Source organism: Balaenoptera musculus, chromosome 14, assembly GCF_009873245.2.
Source record: "Balaenoptera musculus isolate JJ_BM4_2016_0621 chromosome 14, mBalMus1.pri.v3, whole genome shotgun sequence".
NCBI classification, from domain to species: Eukaryota; Metazoa; Chordata; class Mammalia; order Artiodactyla; family Balaenopteridae; genus Balaenoptera; species Balaenoptera musculus.
In genome coordinates this window covers 26,253,295-26,279,776 of record NC_045798.1, presented here as the reverse complement: position 1 = coordinate 26,279,776, position 26,482 = coordinate 26,253,295, and the positions used below count along the sequence as shown (strand labels likewise).

Genomic DNA, 26,482 nt, shown 5'->3' with positions numbered 1-26,482 from the left:
AGAAGGGGGTCTAGGGCACCAACCCACCTGGCACAGGAGCATCCCCACCTGTTTTGACTTTGGGCTGCCTGGTGGGGAAAGGCTTTTCCCCAGAAGGTGTTAATTTGCATTTCTCTTCTTCCGAGATGGAGTGTCTTTTCCTCTAGTGAATAGCCATTACCTTTTCCTTTTCTGGAAACTAAGTCAAATCCTCAAGTCCATTTTTCCCACTGGGCTGTTTTTTGTTTTAGAGCTTTTTATATATCAGAGAATTTAACCCTTTACCATGAGTTGCAAATGTTTTCCCAGTTTGGGCCCCAGGGCCTCAGATGTCCCGAGTACTGCGTGGATGAAGTGCTCACGGGCCACATCGATGATGCTAGCAGTAAAAAGGAGCTGCCTCAAATTCCAAAGCTGTCAACTTAGCTTATGAATTAGGACCTCTTGTTGGTGCCAGCGCCCTGCTCCCTAAGGAGCTTCTTCCCTCCCACCACTAGCTCTGCGGGAGATGGGGGGGGGGCGATGCCCATCTGAACTGTTACTTTAACACATAAGCCTAGACCTTCCTGAGGATAAAATTGGCCAGTCAAAAAAGCAATGTGGAGGGCTTCCCTGGTGGCGCAGTGGTTGAGAATCTGCCTGCTAATGCAGGGGACACGGGTTCGAGCCCTGGTCTGGGAAGATCCCACATGCCACGGAGCAGCTGGGCCCGTGAGCCACAACTACTGAGCCTGCGCGTCTGGAGCCTGTGCCCCGCAACGAGAGGGGCCGCGATAGTGAAAGGCCCACGCACCGCGATGAAGAGCGGTCCCCGCACCGCGATGAAGAGTGGCCCCCACTTGCCGTAACTAGAGAAAGCCCTCGCACGAACCGAAGACCCAACACAGACAAAAATAAATAATAAATAAATAAATAAAGTAGCTATAAAATTAAAAAAGAAAAAAAAAAAAAAAAGCAATGTGGAGACTTCCTTGGTGGTCCAGTGGTTAAGACTCTGCACTCCCACTGCGGGGGGCACGGGTTCGATCCCCTGGTCGGGGAACTAAGATCCTGCATGCCGCACAGCACGGCCAAAAAAAAAAAAAAAAGGCAATGTGGCGGGGAAATCAGGTGGACTCTCTGTCAGAACCTTCCAGTATTTTCCTGGGGAGAACCCAACTCTTCAGGGAGCAAGTCTCCTCTTTTGCTCTCTGATAATTCAGAGGATAATATTCTTGATTCTAAAATAAGCCCATTTCCTTCTTGTTCAGAAAGAAGTGAAAAGACCCTTTGGATTTCATGCCTTTCGACTATTCTTTAAATTCTGGTGAACGCCCAGACTTCCACTCCAGCACTGGGAGCGGGGGCAGGGGCCGGAACTAGGCCCCTTCTGGTGAGGTGAGTGCATGGCTTCGGAGAAGAAGGTGAGTGACCCTGCCCACCAGCACATGGGGCTGTGACACCCAGGTGACACTGCCCCCAGGGAAGCAGCCAAGTAAGAGGTGGCAGAAGCCTCCCATCAGCTTGATCAGCCGTTCAGACTGCATGACTGATATGATACCAGGGACACCTCACAGCAAAGAGCCCAGGGCCTCCACACCACCAACAGCAAAGCACGAGGAGAGCTGTGCTCTGAGAAAGGTTCAGGAGGGGAGCCCCATTTCCAGGAATGAATCCTTCGGTGAAGGGCTGATTCCTTGGTGAGTTGCCGCCAGTCAGAACAAAACACAGTGACAAAGCCGAGAAGCAAGTGCAGGCTTTATAGCCCCCCTACCGGCATTTCAAGTGTAGACAAGGATAAGGACCCTGGTGATCATGGGTGGATAAAAAAGGCCGAAAGACTCGAAGGGTGTAAATTCATACAAGTTTGACATTTAAAGCCCCTGTTGAGTCACTTCAATACCATATTTACCAGACAAGCAAGACAAAGAATAGTTAGAATACAGTGAAGACTGGTGCAGAAACAGACATTTTCCAGAATAGGATGTGACTTTACAGGTACCATACAGAATGTGACTTCATACGTGCAGAGAAGAGAAGCTGGCCGGGGAGTAAGGGAAACGAACAGTTCGAGAGTACATTGCTCTGTATCAGGGAATGAAGCCAAGAGGTGCCAATCTCTACAGAGCAAACTAACACCTGGGGGCGGGGTGGTCAATGAAGGACCACATAAGTGGGGAGACCACACACGTCCATGATTGGAGGCAGTGTGGTCTTCACTTCTCTCCATTCTGCCCTCTGATTCAACAGTCCCAATAAAAATTCCAACAGATTTTGGGTGGAATTTGACAACCAAATTCTAACATTTATGAGACTCCAAAGGGCCAAGAGGAGCCAAAACATTTTCAAGGCGGGAGGACTTGCTTTCCAATGTCAAGATTTCTTAGCAAGCTATATAAATAAGGTGAAGTGAAATCAGCACGGGGCAGACATCTACACACACATATGGACCTGATACAGGATCAGGGCAGCTTGGAAATCTGTGTGACAGGAAGCACAATTCAATTAGCTGTGCAGGGCCACTGGCCACCACATGGGGAGAAAGCGCAAATTGGACTTCTATTTCATACCCACACAAAAATCAGTTCTCTGTGAATTAAAGACATAAAGATCATAGAAGAGAATATCATCTTAATGATTTCCTTTTTTTTTTTATCTTTTTTTTTTGCATGAAGCTTTTCTATACTTTGTTTTCTTTGTTTGTTTTTTTAAAATTAATTAATTAATTAATTTATGGCTGTGTTGGGTCTTCGTTTCTGTGCTAGGGCTTTCTCTAGTTGTGGCAAGCGGGGGCCACTCTTCATCGCGGTGCGCGGGCCTCTCACTATCGCGACCTCTCTTGTTGCAAAGCACAGGCTCCAGACGCGCAGGCTCAGTAATTGTGGCTCACGGGCCCAGTTGCTCCGCGGCATGTGGGATCTTCCCAGACCAGGGCTCGAACCCGTGTCCCCTGCATTAGCAGGCAGATTCTTAACCACTGCGCCACCAGGGAAGCCCTTAATGATTTCTTAAATGAGGTACACAAAGCACAAATGACCAAGGAAAAGATGGACACATTTGACCTTATATTAGTAAGACACCATGAAGAGTCAAAAGACATGCTACACCTAAAGGGTTCACATCCAGATAGTATTAAAAACTGCTACAAATTGGTAATAGACAACCCAATAAAAATTAGCAAAGGATTTTATAAGCCTCTTCACAGAACAGTATATCCAAATGGAAAAGGTGTTCAACCTCAGTAGAGATCAGGGAAATGCAATTAAAGGCACCACAAGATGCTACTGCCACCCATCATGTTGGCTGTAATTAATCCGCCCACAATCCCACTTCCAGGTATAGATCCTAAAGAAACCTGCATCTGGAAACAACCCAAATGTCCATCAAGAACAGAATGGATAAATAAATTGTGGCCTATTCACGGCATGGAATACAGCACAGCAGTGCCATGAACAAGCTACAGGGACACTTACCACTATGGATGAATCGATTTCATTTATTTACAGTTCAAAACCAGGGAGCCCCAAACTACATTGTTTAGAGGTCCAAGCCTAGGTGGTAAAACTGTGATGAAAGCCAGGAAACAATTCCCCTCCCATCAAGACAGTGGGCCGGCTGGCGGGGAGGGTGGGAGCTGACCGGGCCAGGGCACACAGGAGTGGATGGGGGCTGCAGTGATATTTTTCCCTCACTCTTCTTACAAATGTCTGTGTTATACTTGTTAAACTGTTATGCATTTTTCTGTGTGTATGTTATACTTCACGGTACGAGTGACCACACACACACATACACACACATACACACACACACACAGACACACACACGAAAGGAAAGGGAAGGGAAGACCATCACCACATACCATGCAGAGGTGTTACCCAGGCCCCCACCCCTCTGAGACCTTGCCCGACTCTGGCCTGACAAGAGCTGCCCCACTGGCTGCCTGCTCTCCAGCCCACCCCCAGCCTCCCTGAGCCTCCAGCCACTGTGGGCCTGCTGAGGTGGGGGGCCCTTCCCCCTCATGGCCTCACATTTCCTTGTGAGGTGTTTCCATCCCTAAAGTAGCCCTCCCACCCTTGCCCCCCCATAACCTGCCGGCTAGGCCCTCCTGGGCTCTGCCGTGTGCTGCTTGCCTTCTGGCACACCCTATGACTCCCACGCTACGGCCGAGGCCCCAAAATTGGAATTGGAAGAAAGCAGTGGTCTACGCAGGCCCCTCAAACCCACCATGTTGCACACTGGAGTCAAGCTTTGAGTCCACACCAGTGACCCCACACAGTAGCCCATGTGAAGTCTGAGGCTCTGGGGTTGCCCGGGGGCCTTGGCAGTGCCCCACGGGGTTTTGGTGCTGTGAGCTGATGCCTAGGCTGTGTGGTCCTGATGAGAATCTCCACCTGCTATGTAAGCAGGGTCCTTGTGGGCAGGTTTGTGAGCCGCAGGAGGCCTCGCCTGGGCTCCAGAGAGCTTCCACCTTCTGGGCGGAGGTGGGGGTGGGTGTTCTCCTGGGTCAGTCACAGGGAGGTGGTGGCCCATGAGTTGCTGCCAGAACAGGGGCTGTGCAAGGTCCTCCTGCACCTCCAAGTACATCCGAGGTTCATCCCTGGAGCTGGGAGACAGAGCCTGCCTGGCCTGCAGGAGGTGCGGGGTTGTTAACTGACACAGCATCCCCAGCAGTCGGGGCCCTTCAGAGAAGAGGGGTTGAGATAGTAAAACAACTCAAAGAGATCACTGCACACCCAAAGCTAGCAAGGCAGAGCAAAAGGCGTGAGTGGGAGCCGTCTGGACAGGCGTCAGGTTCACTGAGGAGAGCCAGAAGGGCCTGGAGCGGTTTGAAAAACACACCCTAGTCTCACTCCCAGAACAGGAGCAGTGGAAATAAGAGGAATGTCCTCAAAAGAACATGGGGTGTCAGGGGACAGCCTGGGCAGACATGAAGGGGCTGATGGGACCCTGGAGTGGCCAGGCCAACAGAGCAACTCAGGCAGGGGCCAGCAACGCTCCCTGGGGTGGGGGGGCAAGGCTCGGGACAAGGCAAGGCCACCCAGGGAGCCAGGTGACTCAGAACACTCCTGAGGGGCTGCCGCTCCATACAGAGTTGGGAGAACTCTGCTCAGGGCCAAGATGGCTTCTGTGAGACCCAGAAGCCATCCACGAGCCAGCAGTTCCCAGAGGCTGTGGAGGATCCGGGCAAATGCAAGGACGGAAGATCAGCACCAAACACTGAGAAGATCTGGGGACGCCTTTTGGGACGGGAAGACTGGGGGGTAGGGTTCGGGATCACACAGCCCTAAGGGAACATGTTTTTAAATGTAGGGATTACGTCTCAGGAAGGCTCAGCTGAGCCCTACCACAGGCGAGCAGAGCCAGGCACAAGAGGAGCCGGCAGCGGGGAGAGTGGCCAATGGACCGTCACTCTTGGGTCTCTGGGGTGGAGCCCTGGGGCTATTTCAACAGTGGATGCTGTGACCAAGCCGGAGTTGACTGGTTTTTCTTTCTCTTGCCCTGGGAGACCCCAAGAGACAAAATCTAGAGGAATATGTCAGAAAAAGTAAAATGTTTGGGCGAGAAAGTATTAAAAGGAGGGAAGGCACTGGAATCCAACAAAAACGGCCAGCCCTCTGTGTGGTCAGGAAAAGGGATGAAACCACCGCCAGGAGCCGACACAGCACAAGTGCACGGGGCTCAGCCTGGAGCCGCAGGCAGCAGCACAGCCAGCATGCTCCCAGGGCACAGAGCCTCGCACCGGAAACGAGGCTGCAGAAACAGCTGCCACGCCAGGCCGGAGTATCCCAGATGGAGAACAGTGTCCTGAGAATCAACCGGGCAGAGCGGCTGCTCCCTGGCCCTTGGTTCAGGAACCTGCTCCAGGCAGGATGCACAGACGCTGGGCAGAGCTCAGCCCTGGGTGCCCAGAGGGAAACCGAAAATTACGAGGTTTCGAACATTCTGGAAGAAAGAAGGTATTGTAAATGAGACTCTACAGCTGGGCTGTCCACAGCCATTTGTGAGAAGGCAGGAGTGGCACATATGCGCTCAGAGAGGAGAAGGAATGCAAAGTTGCTCCCTGCCCCGCCCAAAGCGTCCACTGGGCTAAGCTAACCCTCCACCAGGTCCAACCCTCAGTGAGTGGGGTCGGGGGCTGGCATCCTCTTTCCTGTCCACTCTCCTTCCATCCCTGCCTGGGTCTTGAGCCAGCAGGAAGAGAGATCCACATGGGGCTGAGTACTGGCTGGATTCTGAGGACACCAAGCAGCCTGCAGGCTGCCCGAGGGGTTGATTTCCCTGTGGCAGGCAGGGCCTAGTAACTCTGAATCCTTTAAAAGTGGGGCACATGACAGGCTAGCGGAAATCCTGAGGTGTGGAGAAGAACCCCATTCCAGGAGCCATGCGTGTGGCTGGGCTGGCACGGATGCTTGGAGAGGGAGTTAACAGCTGGGCTCTCTGGGAAGGCTTTGGGCTTCAATCCTCGGACCTTAAGACTTTTAGTTTTTATTTCCTTGAACTTTAACCTAAAAGGGCAAAGGAATTTAATTTTTTGATATGAATTTCACCCTAGGAAATTCACGAGAGAGGGCATTTCTATGTTGACTTTTTTTTTTAAATAGATTTATTTATTTAGTTAGTTAGCTAGTTAGTTAGTTTTGGCTGCGTTGGGTCTTCGTTGCTGCCCGCGGGCTTCGTTGCAGAGAGTGGGGGCTGCTCTTCGTTGCGGTGCGCGGGCTTCTCATTGCGGTGGCCTCTCTTGTTGTGGAGCACGGGCTCTAGGTGTGCGGGCTTCAATAGTTACAGCGCGTGGGCTCAGTAGTTGTGGCTCGTGGACTCTAGAGCGCAGGCTAAGTAGTTGTGGCACACGGGCTTAGTTGCTCCGCGGCATGTGGGATCTTCCTAGACCAGGGCTCGAACCTGCGTCCCCTGCATTGGCAGGCGGATTCTTAACCACTGTGCCACCAGGGAAGCCCTATGTTGACTTTTAATTGGAGTATCTTTGTCATTTTATCTCTTTGCAGAACGTCTGAGCCAAATTTGGACTTTGAGGTTGGCCCTAATTTAGGATGGAAAGGTTAGGGAGAGAATTCTTGGTTTGGGTTCTAGTGTGCCCTTGGAGTTCAGTGATGCCCGGTTCTGGCCCATCCCGAGGCGGCTGAGGTGGGGGAATATTAACTGCCCATGGGCCCCAAAGGGGAATGGATGGAATGGGGCCCGCACCCCTCCCCCTGGGAAACAGTTGAGGTGGCCCTGAGGGCCCTTTCCCTCCCACCCCTTCCCACCCACCACTCTGCTCAGCAAGCAGCAGCAATAGCGCCGACCCATGAATTTGGGAAAAGAAAGTGGGCAGGTTTGATTCGGCTCCTTTGGGGCCTCTCTCGGGATCTGGCCCAGCCTGCCCTGTGGGTGCTCAGCTCCGCCCTCGCTCTCTCTGGGGGTGAAGGGGTGCAAGCTGCCCAGCGTGGGACGGTCTCTCTCCATCGCCCCAGGCCTCCAGCAGGCTGCTGACCTATCGTCCCAGCCCCACGCCCCGTCCCCACCTCCTCCCTGGCCTCCTCCTCCTCCTCGTCCATGCGGCCTCACTGCCCTGACCGCTGCCAGCCCGTCCCCAGAACCCAACACCCATGCTCTTGGCCAGAAATGAACTCCAAACTATCACTTCAGGTAAGCTTCTTTTGTTTCTTAAAGGGCTCACTCTGCACACATTGGCAGAGGCAGACTGTGGTCAGATCATGGAGGCACCAGGTACCAGGTGGAGGAAAACCAACCAGGGGGGCAAGTGAGCAGGCCCCTGTACCCCATTCCCGCCAGTGCCCGCCAGCGCCAAGCCGCAGCCCCCTGCTGAGTTGGACCCCTTGCTCCTCACTGCCTGGCCCGGGCCCCACGGCTGCCCTTTCACCGCCTGTGCTGGCTGTCCTCCCCGGTCCCCGGCCTCTGCTGCTCATCTTCCCTGCAGTCCCTGGAGAGGCAGCTGGGGCTGCATCAGAACAGCAACCCCTCAGTTTTCCAGGCTTTTCCAATGGCCTGGGGCACTCACTTACTGAGCTTGGAGTTTCTGACCTCAGGCCAGTGCTCTCAGGGGCACCGCCTGCTGCTCCGCCTAAGGCAGGGTCGGCTTTGAGTAAAGGCCAGGGCGGCTTCCCCTAAGAGGCAAGGCCCAGGCTGGGTCCAGGGCCTCCAGGTCTCCTGTCCCCCTTCAGCCAAAAGGATAATGAGGGGCTCCCATGTGAGTGGCCTTTCCCAATTTCCCAAGCAATTTCCCCAGACATTACCTCGTGGTATCCTCACAACAACCCTGTGAGGTAGGTGTTAGTGGCCTTACTTTAAAGGGGAAACTGAAGCCCAGAGAGGTAAAGTAGGAGATTTCCCCTACGGTCACACAGCAAGTTAGCCGCAGGACCGGTGCCCGTCCTCACCCCCCTGCCCTCCCTCCCAAGCCGAGGCCTTCTTGCTTTTCTTCCAATTCTTCTTCTACACTTTTCCTCTCCCGTCTCCCCTCCCCTGTCCTATCAGAGGACAGGCAGGTTAAGGGGAGCTGGCCTGGGGCTCTGCCAGACCTGTCTGGGACCTGAACAGGAATCAGCTTTGCCGGCTCCCACCCCTCTGCCGCTAAGGAAGTGGCCTGTGGCTCAAGGATCAGCTTGACCAGCCCTGTGTGTGCAGGAGAGGGCAGGGTGGGCCCAGCAGGGAGAACTCTGCTCAGGGCCAAGGACCCTCTTCTTGTCCAGAGGAGGGCTTTGGGGGGGGGCACAAATGCCAGGAACCTCCCTGCTGTGTGTACTGGAGGAGGAGAGCAGGGTGGGTAGGTGTGGGAGCCTGTGTGTCAACACAAAATGAGGCAAAATTAGAGAGTGAACCAGTGCCTGGCAATGGTCAAAGGTGTACACTATCTTCCCTTGAACTCTCCGGTGGCGCTAAACTTGAGCCTGGCACAGCTGTGATTACTCAGAGCAGAGGGGGATTTACAGCCAAAGTAAACAGAGCTGAATCTTCAGGGCATGTGCTTATCCCTTCAGGGGCCCTAGCCATGCTTTCAGTTGTCAGGTGCTTTTGGAAAATTTGCAGAAAATACTTTTACAAGTTGGTTGAGGCCCATTGTGTTTTTCCACTGCAAATTTCCTCCATCACACATATCCCGTGAGCATTTGGGCATTTGGGATGTGGCTAAGGGGGAAGGTAAAACTGGGGGATCACTAATATATGGGTTGAGTGGGATATGTCCACGGGATTTGAAGTCACTCCTGTGTCTGACATCTTGGTGCATAAACGGCTTCCTGGGACACACTTACTGCCAAAGGAGAGGTGGGGGAATCACCTCTTCTGTGTAGGAAATATAAAATCATTGTCACAATGAAAGGTAATCAAAGAGTCTGCAGGGGTGCAGGGGTGGGGCTGGGGGAGGGAGTATTTGAAAGGTGAAGGTGTGTCCAGCAGTTAAGAAGAATGTCAGGATATTTTTCTTGAGCTTGTGGTACTTGTTTTTAAAATTCATAATTTCTCAATCTAAATAATCGCTTTATATATAAAAAAAGGTTGCTTATCATCTTGAGTGTGTTGACAATGACCTGGTTTTTCTGTTAAGCCTGCTTTTCCAACCGACTCTTTAGTCAAGACTCAACGCCCACCACCCCCACCCCGCCCACCCCGCCCTGGTGCTTATGGGTCAGACTCTTATTGGCTGTTAACGGGCCCCTGATGTTCTCCACAGCTCTGTTCTCACACCAGGCCATCCCATTTGCTGCTCTTCAGCACTGAATACCCCACCTAATGCATGTGAACTGTAATGTGACCTGAAAGCTTCCTTATTCCAAGCTTACTGATTCCTGCAGGAATCATCATCCCCAAGTCACACAGGAGGAAACTAAGGCCAAGGCCAATGCTAAGGCTGAAGGAGGCGACAGTGTTGAAAATGACAGCATAACATGAGGGATGAGGTCAAGGCAATTGGTGAGGTCAAGACAGCTGCAGTGCTTTGTCCCATGCTATTCCAGCTGGTGACAAAATAACTGTCTCTAACAGATTCCTGGCCAGGGCTCCTCCCCAACAGCAGCAGCCTTCCTCTGGAGCCAGAAATGCCTCCGTGTATATGGTTTCATTCACAGGCCACCTTAGCTCTACTTAAGCAGGAAAGGTGAAATGACTTGCCCAAGATCACTCAGCTAGTAAGTGACAAATCCAGGATTCAAATCCAGGTCTCTGGACCCAGAGCACGGACAGGGAGAACGAGGGCAAACAGACTGGCAGCCCATCAAGCCAACCTGGCCCTGCTGGCAAGTGGTGGCAGCAGGCCCTGGCTGGGTAAGTTTGGCTCCAGTCCCTTCCTTCCCCAGTGGCTCCCCAAGCCACGTGGACTGGGCTTTCTGGCAACACGTCCTTGCATTACAGGGCCCCATACCCTTTAAAAGCACTTTCAGCATCTCACTAGGTCTCTGTAACCACCTCCGGAGAGGGTAGAGCTGCAATTACTTTACAGATGACAAGGGCAGCCTCAGAAAACTTTGGGGAGCTCAATAACCTTCCAACTGTGATGTTCCCTGGCGTGATCAGCGGTAACGTGTCCACAAAGCATGAACAAGATGGGGGGGGGTCCCATGTGAAGTTTCTTATTGACAAGGGTTACTGTGAGGCTTCTTGCCTGGACCCCCTAGTCTTAGACTTGGTCCACCTCACCCAGAAGCCCTGAAATGGGTGGGACTGGGGTGTCATGACAGGGACTTCTCTTAAAACCAGTCTCTAGGTCTCACCAGGGTGGGCTTCCATGGTGATCTCTCCTCCTCCCATTGGCATCCCTTCCTTGCGTTGCTACTGTCCATCTGTCCCTTCCTCTTTCCCCTCCTTAACCCAAAGGTAAGTCTCCCACAGGTAGAGGGAAGACTCAGAGTGGTTAAGAGAGCTCTAGGCGCCAGAAAGAGCTGTGGTCAGACTTCCACCTACACGTGAAAGCAACCTCTGAGGACCCTTCCTGCTTCAGAACTGGGCTCTTGACTCAGGTCTCCTCCCTGCCCGCTCCCCTTTCCCTGACCGTTCTTCCCCTCCCCTATCCTGTGCGTAAAAAATATTGACATTCCAAAAATGAGTAGGGGTCTATTATGCTTTGCTCAGCGATGGGGCGTCTAGGGCTGGGGAATGACGCCATGGACTCAGCTTTGCTGGGAGGTCTGCCAGCTCTGTTTCTTCCACCTCCCCTTTTCCCTCCACTTTTTGAGTCCACCTTCTTCTATTCGCGCCTTTCTGTCTCCCCCTCTGGGACCCTGCACAGCTCCTTCCACTCGACACGGCCGGAGACTGCACCCTCTGCCCTCGCCCGGCGGGGTCTCAGCTCCGAGGCCGCAGACCCTTCCCTTCCGCCCCACAGGCCCCGGCGCTTTCTAGGCCCCCCTCCCGGGTGGTTTTCCCGCCCCTTCCCTTCAGCCTAGGCCGCCGCCCGGCAATAGCAGAACCACCCACCGCTCTCGGGGGCCCTGGGTACAATGGCCGCGCGTGTCACCAGACCATAACGGTCCAGCGCGCGCCGACCGTTGCCATGGCAACCCCCCTCCCGGCAAGCTCCGCGCGCGGGGCCGCGGGGGCGGGTAGGGGCGAGGGCTGAGAGGTGGTGGGTCCGCCCACAGCATGCTCCGCGCTCCGGGCGGTGCTCTGAGAGACTGTGCTCTGAGGGGCGGGGCGGGGCGGGGCTGGCAGGTCCCGGCGTGCTCCGCGCGGCGGGGCGGGGCCGAGGGGGGCCGTGGAGCCGGGGGGCCCTGGAGCCTGGCGGCCCGAGGGTCTGTGTGCTGGTGGTGTCTGCCAGAGGGGCAAAGTGAGGTCTGATAAAATGCTGTGCCAAGGGCCGGCATGAGGCACGCGTCCAAGAGAAGGGCCGTCTGGCGTAAGTTTTGTTTTTGCAATGACCTTTTTATTAGTATGGAGGTTTTAATTTATTATTATAGAGAATAATATACAAGTTACTTCTGTATCCCCCACGTGGGTCGGGCTTAAGTGAAGCCCTCGGGTGCTTCCACCTCAACCTCCACACTCGGGAATTTGGTGTTTGCCGTTAGGTATGTGTTTATAATTGAAGGAAGTCAGAACAGTCACCCCCAAATATGCTACTCTGGCATATTGACTATTTTGAGTCAGACGCTGGAAGAACAGCAAATGCAAGAAAAACACTGATTTTCTTTCTTTTTTTTAAAGAAAAAAGTTCTTATCTTTTGCCCAGTTTTCTACTGCGTTGCGCTTTTTTCCTTACCGATAGATTCTCAGGCTGGTTTCACTGGGGATTTACATTTTTAGGCGTAAACCTGGGGAATTTTCTTGCATTTCCTCTCCGGTGGCCTTTTCCTGTCATTTGTGAAGAACGCTTCTTATTCCGTGGCTGCATCCTAGCAGGGTCTCGAGAGGACGCGACGCACGGTCTTTAATCATCACAAAGCCTTCGCTCTGTGTTATAGTCAAGGGCTCTTTACAACCAACCGCGAGCCCAAACACAAACGTTTAGGGAATGGCCCATAAGCGTCCGAAACAGCACAGGTGAAAGCACACCATGCTTTCAAGTTTCTCGGGGTTCCCTTACCCACATTTCTACTTTCTTTTTTTTGGCTGCGCCCTGGGCATGCGAGATCTTAGTTCGTGGACCAGGGATCGAACGTGCGCCCCCTGCAGTGGAAGCGGGGAGTCTTAACCACTGGACCGCCAGAGAAGTCCCCACGTTTCTATTTTCAACAGAGTGATTTATTTGCTTATAGGTGGGGTGGGGCAGGGAAGGGAGGGCAGTTCCCCAGGGTTCCTTACGTGAGAAAGAAGGAAAGAGAGAAGGGAAGGAGGAGAGAAAGAGAAAAAAGGAGGAAGGGAGGGAGGAATGAAGGAAGGAAAAAAGAGAAAGAGGAAATCCAGAAAGAAAGAAAGAGAAAGAAAGGAAGAGGGAGGAAGGAGAAACAGAAGGAAGGAAGGAAAGAAGAAAGAAAGGTAGAGGAAATCCAGAAAGAAAAGAAAGGAAGGAAGAAAGAAAGGAAATCAAGAAAGAAAGAAAGGAGGAAGGGAGAAAGGAAGGAAGGAAAGAAGAAATAAAGAGGAAATCCAGAAAGAAAGAAAGAAAAGAAAAGGGAGGAAAGGAGGGGAAGGGAGGAAGGGAGGGAGAGAGGGGCTTCCCTGGTGGCGCAGTGGTTAAGAATCCTGCTGCCAATGCAGGGGACATGGGTTCGATCCCTGGTCCGAGAAAATCCCACATGCGGCAGAGCAACTAAGCCCATGCACCACAACTACTGAAGCCCGTGTGCCTAGAGCCCACGCTCTGCAACAAGAGAAGCCACCTCAATGAGAAGCTCGCGCACCGCAAAGAAGAGTAGCTCCCACTCGCCGCAACTAGAGAAAGCCTACACGCAGCAACGAAGAACCAACGCAGCCAAAAATAAAAATAAATAAATTAAATTTATAAAAAGACAGAAAGAAAGAAAGGGAAAGAAAGAAAGGAAACCTCTGGTCCTGTGCTGTGTGCACCAGGGTGAGAGTCTCGATGGAGGCAGGGCTGAGTCTGGAAGCTGGTGAGGCTGCCAGGCCATCGGGGTCTTGGTTGGAGGGTAAGAGATGCAGGAGGTGGAGGGACAGCACTTGGGGATGGAGGGTCTGGCCTGAGCCTGAGGGGCGGGGGTTCGGGGGGCACGGGAGGAGGGCAGAGGGAGGTCCCAGTAGGAAGTTGGGATAGTTACTCAGAGGGGTGGGGTGGGCATGGGAGTGTCTCTGTGTGTGTTTCTGTGTGTGTGTGTGTGTGAGACTCTTTGAGTGTGTGGGATTGTGTGTGGGGGGTGTATGTGGCACAGGCATGGTGGGAGGGAAGACAGAAATCCTTAAGAACCTGACGTGCGCGTCGCAGTGGACTTGAAGAACAGTGAAAGCTGCCTAGACTGAAGGGAAGCGGGGGTGGGGGTGGGAGTGGGGAGGTGGTCCCAGCCAGATGAAGAGAGCAGGGGTGGGAATGTCCACCGGCTTGCACCGCCCCATGAAGGTGGAGAAGGACCAGGCTGGGGACCCTGCTTTTGAAAAACCAGTGACCAACCCCTCACAGGGGCAGAGGCCATGAGGTGTGGTGGCTTGGCTGGGCGCCCAGCCAGTTGTGGAGGGAGTAGGCTTCGGGGAGGGGCATGGACCAGACCATGGCCCCCATTTTGGAGACCTGAGTAGAGGGCCGATGGGAAGCACAGGGATGGTGCTTGAGCTCTTTCTGGACCTGTACTCAGCCCCCTGCCGTGCCATCTACATTTTCACCAGGAAGAACAGCATCCCTTTCGAGATGCACCCTGTGGAGCTGGCACAGGGTGGGCAGAGCTAGGTGGGCTCCATGGAGGGGGCGCCTAGGGGCCAGACCCTGTGCTGAGCCTCCTCTGCTCTCTGCCCCCCAGGGGAGCACCTGAAACCCGAATTCCTGAAGGTGAACCCCCTGGGGAAGGTGCCTGCCCTCAGGGATGGGGACTTTCTGGTGGCCGAGAGGTAAGGTGCCCTGGGTCTGGGGCTCATTGCTGGGGGGAGGCAGAAGGAGGCAGACAGAAAGCTGGTAGCCCCTGGCTTGAAGAGCTTTCCAGACTGCTGGACCCCTTCCTCCTTGCAGCCAGTCCAGCTCGGAGGGCTGGGAGCTGGACCAGGGGGCTGCTTTGGGGCTAAAGCTGGGAGCTTCAGAGTGGAAGTGGGTGTAGGCCACCCCCTAGGCCTGGACAACCTGGATGCAACCGGGGAAGACCCAGGCTTGAGGGGAGCCCCTCCCCAGATGTCTGAACATGTCCTTTCAGAGTCACAGGAGCTGGGCAGCCCTGGGGCTGCACTGGGCTCTGAATGCCCGTCCCCTGTCCTCACTTTTTGCCCATGGGCAGGTCACAGAGCTTCATGCCCCAGGCTTCTCTTCTGTAAAATGGGGTAATAAGGTAACCACCTCCCAGAACTTGTCGGAGGATGGAAACTGGGCACCAAGTGCCTGGAGCCCAAGGGGGATCAAGAGTCAGGGGACTTCCCTGGTGGTCCGGTGGTTAAGAATCCACACTTTTGGAACTCCCCTGGTGGTGCAGTGGTTAAGCATCCACCTGCCAATGCAGGGGACACGGGTTCGAGTCCTGATCTGGAAAGATCCCACATGCCATGGAGCAACTAAGCCCATGTGCCACAACTACCGAGTCTGCACTCTAGAGCCCACGAGCCACAACTACTGAACTCACGTGCCGCAACTCATGAAGCCTGCACACCTAGAGCCTGTGCTCCACAGCAAGAGAAACCACCGCAACGAGAAGCCAGCGCGCCGCAATGAAGAGTAGCCCCCACTCACAGCAACTAGAGAAACCCTGTGTACAGCAACGAAGATCCAACACAGCCAAAAGTAAATTAAAGATAAATAAATAAATAAATTTATTTAAAAAAAGAAGAAAAAAAAGAATCCACACTTCCACTGCAGGGGCTCGGGTTTGATCCCTGGTTGGGGAACTGAGATCCCACAGGCCGTGAGGTGCGGCCAAAAAACAATAGAGTGGGGGACCCTCCGAGCCCCTCCCCCAGACTCTGAGCACCAGGTAGAACTGGCCCAGGAAGGGAACTTGGAGACCCCCTAGGATGGGGTGTCTGTGGCAGGTCTGCCTCCCTCCCTCTGAGTAGGGACCCTGATACCCGAGAGCTGGGTCCCCAGGCAGAGAGCAGGCTGTAGTAGTAGGGGGGAGGGGGCTTGAAACCCAGGGAGGAGCAGAGCTTGGAAGGGAGGAATGGAGCAGTTTGGTGGGGGAAGATGCCACCTGGAGGGGACATGGCTGTGGGGAGGTCCTCCCCAGGGGGTGGAGTTGGAGCACTGGCACAGTCAAATCTCCCTGCTAGTGAGAGATGGAGCCGCCCAGGCGGGGTGGGCAGATCTCTGACACCTCCTGCCCACAGCATGGCCATCCTTTTATACCTGAGCCACAAGTGCCAGACAGAGGCACACTGGTACCCACCTGAACTGCAGGCCCACACCCGTGTGGATGAGTACCTGGCATGGCAGCACACGGCCATCCAGCTGCCTGCCACCAACGTCTACCTGTGTAAGGTGAGCCTCCCTGCCCTATCCTGCCTGGGTAGGACCCAGGACCCCCAGAGCTGGAAGGGACCGGTTGGCCCTTATATCAACTCCCGTCTACTGCCCTGGGCAGACATCACTAATCTATCACAGCTCTCTTTCCCCTGAGCCTGAATGAAACCTCAGAATCCTTCTGAACGCAGAGCCCCAGAGGGCATCGCTGATAAATGGCTGCTGAGGGAGAGGTGAAGAGGAGGTTGAGGAGGCTTGGAGGGCCCCAAGATAAGCTGCCGCCTCTCTTCACAGCCCAGTCTCTCCTGCCCCACTTCTCCAGGCAGCCTGTGGATGCCGTGCAGCTGGAGCAGCTGTTGGGGAAGCTGACGCCTGCTCTGCAGCACCTGGATCAGGAGGTCCTGGCGGCCAGGCCCTTCCTGGCCACTGAGCAGGTCTCCCTGGCGGATCTGATGGCATTCACAGAGCTGATGCAGGTGAGGTTCTCCTGCCCACTTGCCCTCTGGGGCTGCTGTGGGCACAGGCTGAGCCCAGGCCCCAGCTGCCCTGTCTCCCCAGCCCACTGCCGTCGGCTGCGACCTCTTCTGAGACTGGCCCCGGCTTGCTGTGTGGCGAGCCCGTATGGAGGCCACCCTGGGCCTTGAGCTCATCCAGAAGGCCCACAGGTGAGTGCTTCAGCCTCGGGACTCCCAAGAGGCCCAGTGGGACCCCCAGCTGGCCCAGAAGCTTGTGCAGAGGGTGAAGGAGCGGCTCCGCTGAGGGTCTGCCACGCCCCTGCGCTCTGCCATCTGCAGTAAACACTCTGTGTGCCCCCAACTCATGTCCAGCCTCTCTCTGTCCCGGGAGGTGGGCTCTCCCCATTTCCAAATGGTCAGGGGATCTCCTGAAGTCGCGCAGCTCAGAGTGAGCAGCACTCAGGCCCCCACAGGGACCTTCCTCTGCCGCCAGGTGCCGAGTCCAGGTGCTCGGCCTGGCCACGGCCGGTCCCAACCTAGGCTGGAAGTTTCTGGTCTCCTCTGTGTGGCCCCTTGAGTCCCCTGTGGCGTCACCCCAATGCCCTGACAGCCCCCTGGGCTCCTATTTCTTTCTCCCCACCCGTTTCTAGCCACAGTTCAGGCTAGATTGACCTGTGGGTACCCCTGCTCCCTGCTTCTGGAACCCTCCTGGGTTAGTTTTCATCCCGTCCTCACTCTGGACCCTGCAGCGCCCCTTCGATTACGTTCTGCCATGAAGGCCTGGCCCCGGGAGTGCCCACGTGGAAGCCCTTCTCAGACCCGGGCCAGGAGTACAAACGGGCACCCCCAGGGAGGGGAAGGGCAAGGTCACAGCCACCCCTTACCCCTTGGCCCCAAGCCATGGGCCTCTCGCCAGCCTGTTCCTGGGTTTCTTCAGAATCTTTGCTGCTGTGAGAATTCCAGGCTTCCCGGCCTTATGACAACACCAAGTGAACAAGAGGTTCCAGAACGTGGGGGCCTGGGCCTGGGCTGGTGGGCACAGGACCAGGGCACAGGCTGCATTTTGGCTGAGGTTGGGTGTTTGCCGGCCTCAGCAGGGGCCCAGCATGGGCCTGGAGCTCTACCTGGACCTGCTGTCCGCGTCATGCCGCGCTGTCTACATCTTCGCCAGGAAGAACAGCATCCCTTTCGACTTCCAGTTTGTGGATCTGCTGAAAGGTCGGCACCTGCAGCTGCCCGGGTGGGAAGGCAGGACACAAGGTCGGGACGTTTCTGAGAAGCGGAGACAGAGACAGAGGAGACCCCCACAAAGTCCAGAGGGGAAGAAAAGCTTCCCAAGGGAATTGTTGGTGGTGCTCCTGCCCCGCCTGCCTTTGCTGGTCCCCACGGACTCTGCCCCACTGTGATGAACAGGCTCTTCCGGGGGGAAGTGGGAAGAAGAGGGACGGAGGGGCCCCCACCTAGCGTCCCACCTTCTCCTCGAGGGTGCCCAGTACCTCGTCAGCTGCAGCACCTGCCAATTAGGTTGGCAGAGGTCGCAGAGGCGCATGGTTATTCCTCATTTATTTCCATCCACACCCGTTCCCCCGCTCCAAGTGTTCAGACCTGCTCAGGGTGACCCCCAAGCCTGGGTGAGGTCCGTGGCCCCACTCTCCATCACCACTCCAAGCGGCTCTAAAACCTCAGCTTGCAGAGGCTGGAGCCTCCAGAACACAGAAGAGGAGACCCGGGAGCCCGGACATTATCAGGGTGGCAGTGTTTTCAATGGAGGCAGCTGGCCAAGGAAGAGTTAAAACTCCCCCTCCCGCCCCCCACCCACACATAGGGTTCTCTGTTCGGATCACCTGGATTGAGTGCATATGGAGGCTCTCTTTTGGATTCCATCTGTGTGCGGGGGCTGGGGCTCCTGTGCTGGCACCTGCCCTGCTCCCCTTAGAGGGGCAGGGGGCCTAGGGTTGGGATCCAGGCCCCCAGGGCTTCTGTTGATTCACAGGCTGTGGCTTTAGGCCCGGAGTTGGGGGTGAGGGCTGGAGGCCTCCAGCTTCTGTGAGCCAAAAGGTTGTCCTGGTCACGGAGCCTGGGATGGGGGCAGGCGTCCTGACCTGGTCCCTGTTGCGCCGCTGATTTGCCCCCTTACCTGGGGTGAGCCATGGTTTTCCTCTGGGACTCAGTTTTCCCTTCTTGAGAAAATGGAGAGAAAGGCATTTCTGCCTCTGGGAGGCCTGGGTCTCTCTTCCCTGGGGTCCCAGCAGCCTCAGACCTTCCTGCCCCTCTCAGGTCACCACCACAGCAAGGAGTACATCGAGATCAACCCCCTGAGGAAGCTGCCCAGTCTCAAGGATGGAACATTTGTCTTATCCGAAAGGTAACGGTCTTCCCTGGCTCTCCCACCATGTGTCTGCTCTTCCTGGGAGATTCAGTGGCAGCCCTCCTGCTGGTGCCTATTGATTTTTTTTTTTTTCACTCTGGAAAAGTTCACACATACACAAATAGAGTAAATAGTAAATAAGGAGGAGTATAACGAACCCATGTACCCACCCCTTAGTTCCAACAGTGGTCCACCCAAGGGCCCATTTTGCATCATCTATACTCCACTCTGTTCCCCTGCCTCCTGGCCACTCCATTCCTTCACCTGTAAATGTTTAGGAATGACCTTCTAAGAGATAAAGGCTCTTTAAAAGAAAAAAAAAAGCATCGCCACAATACCATGATGACACCTAATAAAATTAACAATAATTCCTGTATTTCATCACATATCCTGTTCATATTTGACAGTCTCTGAATATCTCAGACATATTTTCTTTGCAGTTCGTGCCTTGGAATCAGGGTCCAAATAAGCTGCAAAGAGTGCAGCTGATTGATCCACCTCTTCAGTCTCTTTTCATCTCCAGCCCCCTCCACGCCCCACCTTGGACCTTTGCATTTTTGCCGTGGTTGAAGAAACCAGCTCCTTTGTCCTGTGGAATTTCCAATGGTCTAAATTTTGCTGACTGCATCCTCATGGTGCCGTGTAACATGGGTTTTTGTTCCTTCATTTCCTGTAAATTGGTAGTTGGATCTCAAGGTTTGGTAAGATTCAGGGTTCATTGTTTCTCAGCCTGCTTCACAGGTGGTCTCATAACTTAAAGTATATCTCCCAAGTGGACCATGGAATTCTGGGTGGCCCAGGGCTAGGTACATTTCTAGGACTGCTGTAAGAGGGTACCACCGACTGGCTGGCTTAGAACTACAGAAATGTATTGTCTCATGGCTCTGGGATAGAAGTCCGAAATCAAGGTGTTGGTAGGGCCATGCTCGCCATGAAGGGGCCAGGAAGGATTTGTTCCAGGTCTCTCCTAGGTTCTGGTAGCCTACGGTGTTCCTTGTCTGGAAGATGGCCATCCTCCCCCTGTGTCTCTTCACATCGCTGTCCCTCTGTGCATGTCTCTGTGTCCAAATTTCCCCTTTTTTTAAGGACACCAGTCTTTTTTTGGCTGCATTGGATCTTCGTTGCTGCGCGCGGGCTTTCTCTAGTTGCGGTGAGTGGGGGCTACTCTTTGTTGCGGTGCACGGGCTTCTCATTGTGGTGGCTTCTCTTGTTGCGGAGCACGGGCTCTAGGTGCACAGGCTTCAGTAGTTGCAGCACATGGGCTCAGTAGTTGTGGCTCACAGGTTGTAGAGCACAGACTCAGTAGTTGTAGCACACGGGTTCAGTTGCTCCGAGGCATGTGGGATCTTCCCGGACCAGGGATCGAACCCATGTCCCCGGCACTGGCAGGCGGATTCTTAACCACTGTGCCACCAGGCGAGTCCCGACACCAGTCATTTTGGATTAGCATCTACTCCAATGACCTCATTTTAACTTGATGACCTCTGTAAAGACCTTCTTTCCAAATAAGGTCACATTTTAAGGTACTGGGTATTAAGACACAATTCAACTCATAACCGTCTGCTCCCTGGCCCCCCCCAAATTCATGTCCTGCTCATGTGTGAAATACATTCACCTCATCCCAGCATCTCCAAAAGGCGTAATCATCCCAGCATCAACTTTAAGTCCAAAATGCCATCCTCTAAATCATCCAAATCAGGTATGGGTGCGATTCAGGGTTTGATTCATCCTGGGGCAAAATTCCCTTCCATCTTTGAACCTGTGAAACCAGACGACAAGTTATCCTGTTTCCAAAATACAGTGGGGGGACAGGCATAGGCTAGACATTACCATTTCAAAACAGAAGGATAGGAAGGAAAAAAAGGGTCATGCATCCCCAGCACGTCTGAAACCTGGCAGGACAAATTGCATTCGATTTTAAGGCTTGAGCATTGTTAAAAATCAAAATTCAACTGAGTAAAATTAAAGATTCAACAATTCATGAACAGAGCAGCATCCCATCTAGAAAGGAGCTCTGATGAGCTGTACAAAACGAAAGGCTTTTTATAGGCAGAAGGAGGCAGGAAAAGGAAGTTTCTAGCAAAGACTGGATTGTTTTAGTCAAGATCACCTTTCTTTGGGGAAGCCAGGGGTCTATCAGGCAGATGACCTCACTAGTGCTGGCCAGGTAATTCCAGATTAACTGGTTAAAGGTCACATTCCTGGGAGAGGCTGAAACTGCAGTTAGGTTAAGGTACTGAGTCTCGGTTTGCTGATGTGGGGCTTAGCACAAGTGACTCCATTTTGGGCCTTTCATTTCTCTCTTAACAAAATCATCCTCTTTAGCTCCATACTCTGTCCTCTGGGCCTATCAGGGTATTGGCCCCACCTTTTAGAACCAGTACCCCAGGCCTGTGGTGGCAGGACAGCCCTACTGGCCCCTGAGCCTCCCTCTGGGTTATTCTTTCCTTTTCTTGAAGGTTGAATAGCCCCATCAGCCCATTTCACAGAGGTGTCTGACAACCTTCTTTCATTTCACCCCATCTGTCTCCTTCAGTACAAGCTGTCAGTGTTTCTGCTGAAATGGTCCCTTAGATCCACAAGTCACCTGCCTAATATCTTTACCAAGTGATTGTCCAGCCACACCCTTGGTTTTCTCTCCAGAGCAGGGACCCCACCTCTGCCCTTGGCCTTCTTATTATGCCACCTTCTCACCCTGCTGGTCCTTCCCTCCCACCTCCCAGTCCTGGGCCTTAGAACGGCTGTGAATCCACTACCATCCCCCTTAGGCCTTCTCCAAAGACCCACCCCTCCCCCATCCCTCCAGCCTCCTGGCCCCTCTGCCCACAGGTGCCTATTAGGGCACTGAGTGAGGGGTAAGGACACCAGCCACGCAAGGCAGAAACTCAGCTCAACTAGTTTGAGTTTATTGGGGGATGTGACAAGCCAGGGGAATCTGGGCCTGGCTATGGTGGTGCTGATGCTTTCCCCCCCATCCCACCTGCCAGCTTTTCTCAGCATTTTCTCCTATTCCCACCACCAGCAACAACTCTGTAGCCTCATCTTTGAAGCACCTGGTCCTCGCAAAACGAGCAACCCCTCCTTCGTGGGTGATCTGAAGTTCTCAGGAAGGACAGGGATGGGCCCAGTCGAGTCACCTGCTTACTTGTGGACCTCTCACTGGCCAGGGCACTGGGACCCATGACTGCCAGTCACCCGGGCCAGAATCACTGTTGGTGGAGCGGGTCCCTGCGGGAAAAGTGGGGGAAAGGGTGCTGGCCAGACAAAAGGCCAGATGCCCATTCCAGGGTCATCCCAGGGACTGTGATGTGGGCCGGGCGCCTGTCCCCCAGGAGGTGGGGCTCCTCCGGTCACAGGAAGCTCTGGTTCACCCTGGGGGCAGGGGGTGTCAGAGAACGTGCTGGTGTGTGTGGGCCCCGCTTGGTATCCGAGCTCCCAGTGTGGGAGCCGGGAGGGCTGAAGGCAGGGAATAAGCGTTGAGGACTGCAACCTCCAGGTGCAGGATCAGGAGACACGGAAGGTGTGGCGGTGGGGGCAGTGGGCGGTGGGCATGGACAGAGCGGTGCAGGCCATCTCCGGCTGTCCCTGACCTCTCCCCACCCACCCCCCACCCTCTCCCCGTCACTCATGGGTTCTGCTTTCTCCAGATTTCCCGCACCCCCTCTTACCCCGTGTTTCCCTACGTGTTGTGCCCTGTCTGGACTGCCCTTCCTGACGCCATCCACCAACTCCCACCTGCCCCGCAGGGCCCCTCCCTGCCCTCGCTGATGGGGGCGGACTGACTGCCTTTCCCGGGGCCCTTGGGGCTCATCCTTCTCCAGGTGGGATGCCAGTGCCTAGAGCCCACCTGTGGCTGGAGGGCCCACATTGGGCCCAGCCCCGCTGGATGGTTCGTGTAGAGGGTTGGGGAGGCCAGAGGAGCGCCCTGACTGTCCTCTCTGCAGCGTGGCCATCCTTTTCTACCTGTGCCGCAAGTACAGTGCACCCTCGCACTGGTACCCGCCAGACCTGCACACGCGCGCCCGCGTGGATGAGTTCATGGCCTGGCAGCACACAGCCATTCAGCTGCCCATGAACAAGATACTCTGGATCAAGGTGAGCGGGGCCACAGCGGGGGCTCAAGCAAGTGTCCCTCCTTCCCTGAGCCTCATTTCCACGGCTCCCTTTCCTGCCTGCCTTACAGAGCTGTGGGGAATGTGAACCACTGAGTAGGAAAGAGCCTTATAAAGACAAGGTGAGGGGTGCCCAGGAGGGGCTGGTATCACTGAAGCCAGGATAGGATTCAAGACATTTCATTCCAAACTAGAAAATATCAGAGTTGGGAATTCCCTGGTGGTCCAGAGGTTAGGACTTGGAACTGTCACTGCTGTGGCCCAGGTTAAATCCCTGGTCAGGGAACTAAGACCCCGCAAGCCATGCAGCCAAAACCGCCCCCCCCCCAAAAAAAAACCACCAGAAAACCCCCAGAGTCCAAGGGCCCATAAAGACTACCAAATTTGAAGATGACAAATAACCAGTACATGTGTCCCTACTTCTTTTCCTATGCCTGTGACAGATATCAGTAATCAGTCATAGGATTCTTTCCTGCTGGGACCTCAAATCCTTCTGAACAAGGGCCCCAGGCAACTTCTACCAATCAGAACTGCTAAAAGAGGTGACACCACTTTACATCCTTGGTACTGTCTACCACCTCTCTAGCAGAAAAGGGTACTGAGACCTGGAGGGTCAGATATGGCCTCCTCTCCCTCCCCTCCCCCACCCTGGCCAGCTGCTGATCCCGATGATCGCGGGTGAGGAAGTTCCAGCTGAGAAGACAGAGCAGGTGCTGGCAGAGGTGAAGAACAACTTGAAGCTCTTCGAGGAAAAGTTTCTGCAGGAGAAGATGTTCATCACTGGGGACAACATCTCCCTGGCCGACTTGGTAGCCCTGGTGGAGATGATGCAGGTGTGCGGTGGGGTGATGGGGGGTTGGAGCCTGGGCAGAGGAGGGACTCCTCTGTGACCATAACTTTCAGAAAGGCTGGTGAAGGGGGAGATATGGGGACTGTGGGAGCCACGCCTGGGTGTCTGGCCTTGACCCGGGGGCCACAGGAAACAGGTTTTGAACCGGGGAGGATCGTGGTCATTCATGCTTCACCAAGAGTCCTCTGTGGGGGCAGGAGCTGGAGGGTCAGCGTGGGACAAGGAGAAGAACACAGTGTTTCTTGGTCAGTCGGCCAGGATCCTGGATGCCTCCTCCTCCCGCTGGACTCTCCGGGAATTGTCCAGAGGCTTCCAAAGTGTCCTTCCAGCCAAAGTGCCTCTTTTCCAGAGCTCCAGACAGATGGTTGTGCAGAGCAGCTCCCTGGCTCTGGGTCTGAGGGGCATCCGCTGTGCATGGGGGGACACACCTGGGTGTGGGGCGGCATTTATGTGGTTTCTATGTGCAGGGGAGAGTGGCCAGTTCTGACCTAGCTGGTGTGCAGGACGGTGTTGAGACCCTGGCCAGTATGCAAAGTGGCCCTGGTCAGTGTGCAGTGTGGACCAGCACCGGGAAAAAAACATTCCAATCTTTCTGTCCCAGGTGGTGCAGTCCCCTAAGTTTCACCCCCCCACCCCTTAAATTTAACCCACAACCCCCCAAACATCTTGTGTGCATGTTTCCTAGGCTGCCTGATGGCTTTCTCGTCCCAGCCCCTGTGCTTGATCACAGAGGGAGGTTCAACAGGGGGGAAAAATAACTGAATTCCTCCCACCCTCATCTGGGGACAAGGGGTTTCCCTGGAAGAGGGCAGGACCCCTGGGAGGTTTCATGCTGGAGAAGTGGGAACCCCTGGGCCAGGGGTCCCTTAGAGAGGGATTCAGGAGCCTTGGAGCAAGACCAGCGACTGAGAGCCCCCAGGGATCTTTCATCCCCACCCCACATGTGTTACATGGCCTGCGACCCCTGACCAGGCCTCGGGGGTTAGCCAGCTCACTGTCCACAGGGACGGATGGGGAGAGCCCTGCAGCTGTAGGAGGGACCCAGGTGGGGCTGGTCCACAGGCTGACCATGCCTTCCTCTCTGTCTCTCCACAGCCCGTGGCGGGCAACCATAACGTCTTCCTGAGCAGCTCCAAGCTGGCCGAGTGGCGCATGAGGGTGGAGCTGGCCATCGGCTCCGGCCTCTTCTGGGAGGCCCACGACCGGCTGGTGAAGTTGGTGGAGTGGGACTGCTCCACGCTGGACCCGATGGTCAAGGAGAGGATCTGCGATTTGCTGCAGAAGTTCAAGTAGAAGCAGCCCAGCCTGCAGGCCTGGCCGGCTCAGCCCCCGGCGCCTCCTACCTTAGGGAAGACGCTGAAAATCACTGTTTGCCTAATAAAGAACTGGAACAACCACCACGGTTGCTGAGCCTGGGACGCACGTCTGATGTGGTGGGTCTGGGGAGCGGTCACAAGTCCCCCCAGCTTCCAAAAAGAATTTGAAAATTAAAGGTTAAACATGATTAAACTGTCAATAATAAGAGTTGATGACTTCAGTGCTCTACTTTCACTAATGGATGAAATAGTGAGACCAAAGATCCCCAAGGAAATGGATGATTGAGCAACACCCTAAACCCATTGGCCTGCCAACTACACATAGCACTGCACCCACAACACAGAATACACGTTCTTCTCAAGGGCACATGCAGTATTCTCCAGTTTAGACCCTTTGTGAAGCCATAAAATAAATCCCAAGAAATTTAAACAGACTGAAATCATACAGTGTGTGTTTCTGAACACAGTGGAATGAAATGAGAGATCAACAACAGAAGGAAAACTGGAAAATGAAATATCTGGAAATTAAACAATCCAATTTTAAATAACCAGTGGATCAAAGAAGAAATCACAAGGGAAATTAGAAAGTACTTTGAACAAATGAAAACAAAAACACAACACACCCAAACTTATGGGATGCAGCAGAAGCAGGACTATGAAGCAAATTTATAGCTGTAAAGGCATACAGATCTCAAATCACAACCAGCAGAAGAAAAGAAATAATAAAGATTCCAGTGGAGATAAATAGAGAAGAGAAAAACAGTAGAGAAGATCAATGAAACAAAAACTGGATTTTTGAAAAGGCTGTCTCCTGTGCTGTAGTTTTCAGCAAGACCCTGGATCAAACTTCACTCACAACACTCAGGTTGTGCTTTTTTTTTTTTCCTTTCAGCAGACAGTTACCATTTTTTTTTGTTGCTGAGAATAATTAAGAACTACTCAGCAAATTTCAGGTATACCATGCAGTGCTGTTAACTATAGTCACCATGCTGTGCATTAGATCTCCATAACTTACTTATTTTGGGTATTCAAAACTTCATACCTTTTGACCAATATGTTTCCATTTCCCCTCTCCCCCTCCAGCCCCTGGTAACCACCATCTACCCTCTGCTTGTTAGAGTTCCACTTTTTTTAGATTCCACACAGCATAAGTGAGATCAGGCAGTATTTCTTTCTGGGCCTGTCTTATTTCACTTAGCATAATGACCTCCAGGTTCATCCATGTTGTTGCAAATGACAAGATTTCCTTCTTTTCAAAGGCTGAATGAAAGATTCCTCTGTATGTGTCAGTGTATATTCTCCAAATTTTCTTTATCCATTCACCCCTTAACAGACGCTTAGGTTGTTTCCATATCTTGGCTATTGTGAATAATGCTGCAATGAACATGGGATTACAGATATCTCTTCCAGATCCTGTTTTCATTTTCTT

General features: G+C 53.9%; 1 protein-coding gene across 4 annotated transcripts; it reads left to right on the top strand.

Annotated features, from left to right (window-relative positions):
- The first annotated feature begins 11,667 nt into the window (after positions 1-11,667).
- Positions 11,668-26,457, top strand: LOC118906906 (glutathione S-transferase theta-4). 4 transcript variants are annotated; one of them, XM_036874826.1, is made up of 9 exons: positions 11,668-11,806; positions 14,316-14,403; positions 16,275-16,428; positions 17,502-17,625; positions 18,685-18,772; positions 22,720-22,870; positions 23,544-23,720; positions 23,935-24,129; positions 24,833-26,457. In XM_036874826.1, the coding sequence occupies exons 1-9, from the start codon at positions 11,773-11,775 to the stop codon at positions 25,028-25,030; spliced, it is 1,209 nt and encodes a 402-aa protein (XP_036730721.1). In that variant the 5' UTR covers positions 11,668-11,772; the 3' UTR covers positions 25,031-26,457. The 4 variants fall into 4 exon arrangements, with proteins under 4 accessions (XP_036730721.1, XP_036730722.1, XP_036730724.1 ...); XM_036874827.1 differs by lacking the exon at positions 23,935-24,129 and having other exon boundaries at positions 24,833-25,153; XM_036874829.1 differs by lacking the exons at positions 11,668-11,806; positions 14,316-14,403 and adding an exon at positions 16,511-16,617 and having other exon boundaries at positions 16,409-16,428; positions 17,505-17,625.
- Positions 26,458-26,482: the final 25 nt, after the last annotated feature.